The sequence below is a fragment of the Uranotaenia lowii genome, chromosome 1, assembly GCF_029784155.1.
Source record: "Uranotaenia lowii strain MFRU-FL chromosome 1, ASM2978415v1, whole genome shotgun sequence".
In the NCBI taxonomy this organism is placed as follows: Eukaryota; Metazoa; Arthropoda; class Insecta; order Diptera; family Culicidae; genus Uranotaenia; species Uranotaenia lowii.
Genome location: NC_073691.1, coordinates 148017244 through 148022860, shown reverse-complemented (window position 1 = coordinate 148022860; position 5617 = coordinate 148017244). Strand labels below are relative to the sequence as shown.

The 5617-nt window shown below is 42.9% G+C and overlaps 2 protein-coding genes across 2 annotated transcripts; both read right to left on the bottom strand.

Annotated features, from left to right (window-relative positions):
* Positions 1-950: 950 nt before the first annotated feature.
* On the bottom strand, positions 951-3613 carry LOC129738513 (tubulin--tyrosine ligase-like protein 12). The gene is made up of 2 exons (XM_055729730.1): positions 2969-3613; positions 951-2213 (listed from the first exon to the last, which is right to left on the bottom strand). The coding sequence occupies exons 1-2, from the start codon at positions 3586-3588 to the stop codon at positions 983-985; spliced, it is 1851 nt and encodes a 616-aa protein (XP_055585705.1). The 5' UTR covers positions 3589-3613; the 3' UTR covers positions 951-982.
* A 100-nt stretch (positions 3614-3713) lies between these two features.
* LOC129738015 (uncharacterized) lies at positions 3714-5558 on the bottom strand. The gene has a single exon (XM_055729190.1). The coding sequence runs from the start codon at positions 5556-5558 to the stop codon at positions 3714-3716; it is 1845 nt and encodes a 614-aa protein (XP_055585165.1).
* Positions 5559-5617: the final 59 nt, after the last annotated feature.

The window sequence follows — 5617 nt, the reverse complement described above, 5'->3', positions numbered from 1 at the left end:
AAACCAGCAGAACCAACAGAAATTTCAGTGAATACTGATTCTGGGGTTGATATTTGACAGTGGTTGAAAGATGGAACAACAACTAATTCAGACGAAGAATTCAAAGGATTTGAAGAACCACAAGAAAGATTGGCCTGATTGAAAGAATATTAGAATATTATATTATTGAATGTGAACGTAAAGAATATAACAATATTTTTTTGTGGCGTTTAAATAGCTGTGGGAAGCTGACGCTGAAATAAAGATGATTAAAAATTGTGCCTTCGAAAATAACAGTTATTTGGTTCGAGATTTTGGTCTTTGGTCTGTTTAACAGGATTTAATAGATCATTCAAATTTTTATGTAAGGATGCATTTCTTACATAATTCATTCAAGAAATTTTTGAAAGGGTTGGTAAATACTGATACTAGGGCCATTTAGAGCCCAATGGTAAACCGGGTAAAACAGACTATGTTGACAAACCAGCTTGATGGATATTGTCTCAGCTCTTAGATAAACTGAAATTGAGTGTTTGTTTTGAATTATAATACACGGTACATGTTTGTAGTAACCGTGGGCATGGGTTAAGAGTTTAAAGTAGATGTGATTGACTTACCGTTGATGAAGTTTGCATGAAGGTTGTTGAGTTAGTTTTGTTTTTTCAAAGGCCTGGCAAATACCGTTAGGATTTTCGGTCTATGTTGATGCTTTTCGATTTCTTCACGCACTCATCCTATGACACTTCGAACTTTTGCTTTACAGAACTTAATCACTAATTTGAAAAAAAAATCACGAGGTACTGAAATTTGCTTTAGGCTGTGCTTTTCTTTTCATGTTCACTTTGGCTCTGATCCTGATCTTCCCAACAGATAAAATCCAGATAAATTTTGAAAACCAAACACTCCGCTTAGAAAATTATGTAACAAATTATATAACAAGGGAAAGTTTCTTTCGCGATTAAAAGTAATCATTTCTGATAATTATATATTATCCACTATTTCGTCAAACGATTCTTCGGAAAACGTCAACATTTTCCTGATCCAAAAACAGCAGATTGAAAACATCGTTATAGAACTCTGGATAGTATTTGCAGGCACGTTCGCAATCAGGAGTGAAATTGATTTCCAAAATCTTGGGCTGCACCCGGGTGCCCTCATTGGTCCACTCCAACATCAAATCTACGGCATACAGGGCGCGGGACTGAGAGCTGGCTCCGATTCCACAAGGTGGCTTACGCTGAGTGGCTCCCAAAACAACTTCCTTCAGCATGCTGCTAATATCGTCTTCGATCGTCTGCCACGGATGTTTTGGATATTGCACGGCCCACTGGTCCAAAAATTCTTCGCATTTCATATGCCGCAACTGAAACTGTGAGTAGTTCATGACGGTGAAATGTTTCTCGTAGTCGTCGAAATCGGTCAAATCGAACGATTTGTTCGCGAAGCGCAAGAAAAAGTTGGTATAGATGTAGGCAGCCGGATCATCGACGCTTTTCAGTAGAACGACATATCGAACGTCGAACTTAACTTTTCCTTCGACCTCGGGTCGCTCGAAGAGTACCGGGTTTTCAATGTATTTTTGGACGATTTTTGGTCCGGTTTGCTGGAGCCGCATAATTTGTGACAGATTTTTCGTAATGTACATGTCCAGACCACGAGCCAGATTCCAAGGCTTGATGATGTAATGGTTGTCCAAACCTTTTGCAGCCCGATTTTGGAAGTAGCTAACGAATTCTACCAATTCTGTTTTGAGGTTGTAGGTAACCGGCAACCATCTTGGGTTCGGTCCCAACCGATCTTGGCTGCCGCCCTTCTTGGCCATCCTCCGGCAGACAACACTCAGAAGGTCCTTGATCGTTATGACGTTTTCAAATGGGAATTGATTAATGTACTTGTTGGGCGTTGATTCGCTGAACTCTTTGTATTGCTTGAAGTGGGAAGTCATCCACAGGATATCGGCATCGTCCGGGTTGTCAACAATCTCGAAGCCCGGATCAGTGAGGTATTTGTTGACCATATCGTACTGGGAGTACACTTTCAAAGGACGATTGCCATCGAATAGCGGAGGTGCTACATCTGGATTCTGTAGTGACTCTTCAATATGTCCAGCCAGAAAATATTCCTTGGGTGGTTCCATTTGCTGGAAGTTTTCTTCGATGAATCGGGTGTAACGCCAAGGAAGCAACAAAGCATCTCGCTCCTTGCTTTTATCGGGAACACCTTCAACAAAATCCCTGAAGAAGAAAAAATATGATGATAAGTAGGTTCAAGGTTCTATGGTGCAGTAGACTGAGCTGAGTCGATCTGAGGTCATTTTTGAATTTCTCAAAACCTGGTGTTTAAAAAACTTCAAACTCATCCATGATTTTTTGCAGAATTTTTAACTAACGTTTGCATGAGTAAATATAAACTTCTAGGTTTGTATAGAGATTTTTTGAGCCTAATTAAATACCAGGTTGCGGTCATCAACAAAGTTGATCTGCGAAAAATTTTATTTAAAGAATTATAAATTGTATAAGAACTATCCACAGGCTCGGTTCCACAGAAGGAACAAAAATGATGTTGATTTTTCAGCACAAAATAATCAATTTTCCCATACAAACCTAATAGTTCAAATTTACTCATGTAAACGTTTCTTAAAAAATCTGCAAAAAATCATGGATGAGTGAAGTTTTAAACCAAAACGATAAAAATCACCCCAAATTTATTCCGTCTAAAGGTATAGTTGAAACGAACATGAGCTAGGACCGACAAACAAAAAAAATCAAATTGGTCATTTCAAATCTAATATGCTTTTCAAAAAAAATTATAAACTAGTCCTCGACTGCAACTTTGATATTTGATTGTTTTCTTTAATACTTATGTAGGTATCAAAGTTATGGTATGTTTTTATATTTTAGATCTCTTCTGTAATATACTAAATAACTGTAAAGGCTTATCCCTATCTTTTTTTTTCGACCTATAATTTACATCTCGAACCCATCCTCACCTGTACAGCTGATCGCCCTCGTCGATATCCTCGATGGGGAACAGCAAACTGTAGGTCATCTGTTCTGTAACATGAATAAAGGGCACAACCCGGCAATTCGGCTCATCACCGTGCAAAATCCCGCTGCCCAGCTCATCCATGACGTACCAAATCGGCATTCGGTTTTCCACCGACAAACCTTCCCCGTTCAGGGAATACATGTTGCACCACTTCCAGACGTCGTTCAGTATCTTCCCGACGACAACGGTGCGCGGTACATCTTCCTGCTCGATACCCATCATAATGGCCAGCCGATTGACCAGAGCCGGATGTTCGTTCAACAGTTGCCGGGCGTTGTCGGTCCGGAAGGTCCACGCGTGATCTACGAGATAAATTTCGCACGGATCTTTTGCCCTAAGACCGCCTTCTTTCGTAACGGCCACTGTCCATATCGGATCTTCCTCCGAGCGTTGCTCCTCGCCATAATCCACCAACATCAGCGAGAAGCTATTGCCGGCGTCGAATATTTGCTGGTTCAGTTTCCGGAAAAGTTCTTGCCACAGGTGCTCCGGCACCCCGGAAGCCTCCAGCTGAGGTTTGTGTCCGGCCAAAAACGCGTCGTAATCGTTTTGTCCTTCCATGATTTCCCTCAAAAGTTACGATTTTTTTTTTTTTTTTTTTTTCCTTTTTTATAGGAATTTAACCCATTAAGGTCATTCTTCCTCGATTCGTACGGTGTTTAACCCATTTGGGTCATTCTTCTCATTCATATTTTGTGATATAGATCTGTTTTGCGGAGGAAGTCCAATATGTTGGTCTCTTCCTGTGGACAGTTCGAAAGCATCTCCCGCATACTAGGCGGAAGGTGGCAAATCTGTCGTATGTGTTGATATTGTGGGCACGTTGTCAGAATATGTTTGATCGTTGTCACCGTGTTGCAGCATGGACAAATGGGGGGGTCGGTTTTAGCAATAAGATGTTCATGGGTGAGGCGAGTGTGACCGATGCGGAGACGAGTGAGGGCCCTTCTTTCGGTCGGATTGGATCTGTCGGTCCATTTGTTTGTGGAGTTTTTTATTTCCCGAAGTTTTGCTTGGTGGTTCGAGTCCCATTTTATGTCCCATGCCTCTTGGAGGGCGTTTTTGATGTAGAGTGAGGCGTCTTGTTGAGGGATGGCTATCGGTGGGGGATCCAATAAGGTAGCTGCTGCGGCGAGTTTGTCCGCTGCTTCATTGCCGGGGATACCAGCGTGTCCCGGTACCCAGCAGAGTGTAATGTGTTTCTCTATAGCTATCTTCGATATTGAGGGAAGCCAGGGGTGTTTGATACTGCCATGTGTCAGTGCTGTGAGCACGCTGGCTGAGTCGCTATATATGACTGTGTTCGGTTCATGTGTCTCGACGGCTTTCAAGATCGCGAAAGCTTCGGAGCTGAACACTGAGCATTGTGTTGGGAGGGGGAGAGTGAGTTGGTTGGTTCGGTGGTATATACCGCTGCCTACCCGACCGGAGTTTGTTTTTGATCCATCTGTGTAGACTTGAGGGAGGTGTTTAAATTTATGTTCAACGAGTTGTTGAAATTGAGATTGGATGAGGTTTGGGGGATCGTTGGTTTTGGTCCGTCGGAGCAAAGTCAGGTTCACCTTTGGAGTCTTGTCGTTCCAGTATCGGATTTTGGGTTCTGGTCGCGGGCAGATTGGTGGTATTTCGTTTCCTGTTATTTCGGAGAGAAGCTGGTTCGTTCTGGTAACCATAAGTGACTCTCTGGAACCACCATTGGCTAGCCATCTAAGTGCTTTGGAGGATAGCTGCTTAGCGATTATGTATCTGAACGGCATTTGGCCACTTTCGGCCATCAGGGAGGGGATAGGGCTGGTGCAGAAGGCTGAGCTTATTATTCGGACACAGCGGTTATACAGAGGTTCCAATTTGTTGATGACTACCTCCATATCGGCTCGACTTAGTAGGCCTATGCCATGTAGAATCGATGGTAGGAACCAGCCGTGGAGGAAACGGAAGAGGGAGTCTCTGTGAGCGTAGCTGGTTTTGTTAGCTAAAATTTGCAGAATAGATATTTTGCCTATGGCATTTTTTCTTGTTTGGTCCAAGTGATACTTGAAGTTGAGACGGTCATCCAACCATATTCCCAGCAGGCGGGTATGGCGGTTCATTGAGATTGTTTGATTGTTGAGAATAAGTTTGGGGAGCTTGCCAAGTCTTCTTCGGTTTGGGCCGATGTGAATGAGATGGGATTTGCTTGGGGAAAACTGGAAGCCGACCGTAGGGGCCCAGTTTGCTATCTTATCTAGTGCTGTCTGGAGTCTCTTTCTGGTAGTTTTAGAGTAGGCTGAGGATGATATCAGGAGGATGTCATCAGCGTAGACCAGCGTTTGGATGTTGTTCGGGACCTTGTCGAAGATGGAATTGACTGCTACAAGAAATAGGGTTGGCGCTATTACTGAGCCTTGGGGTACACCACCATGGATGGGTCTTGAGTGGGATCGTGTTCCGTTTACAAGCACTTGGATTCTTCTATCTTGGAGAAAATCAGCTATGTAGTTTAGCATTCGGCCACCGATACCCCAGTTATTCAGCTGATTGATGATTGCCATCCTATCTACACGATCGAAAGCCTTAGATAAGTCTAGTGAAAGGCATTCAGTGTGATGAT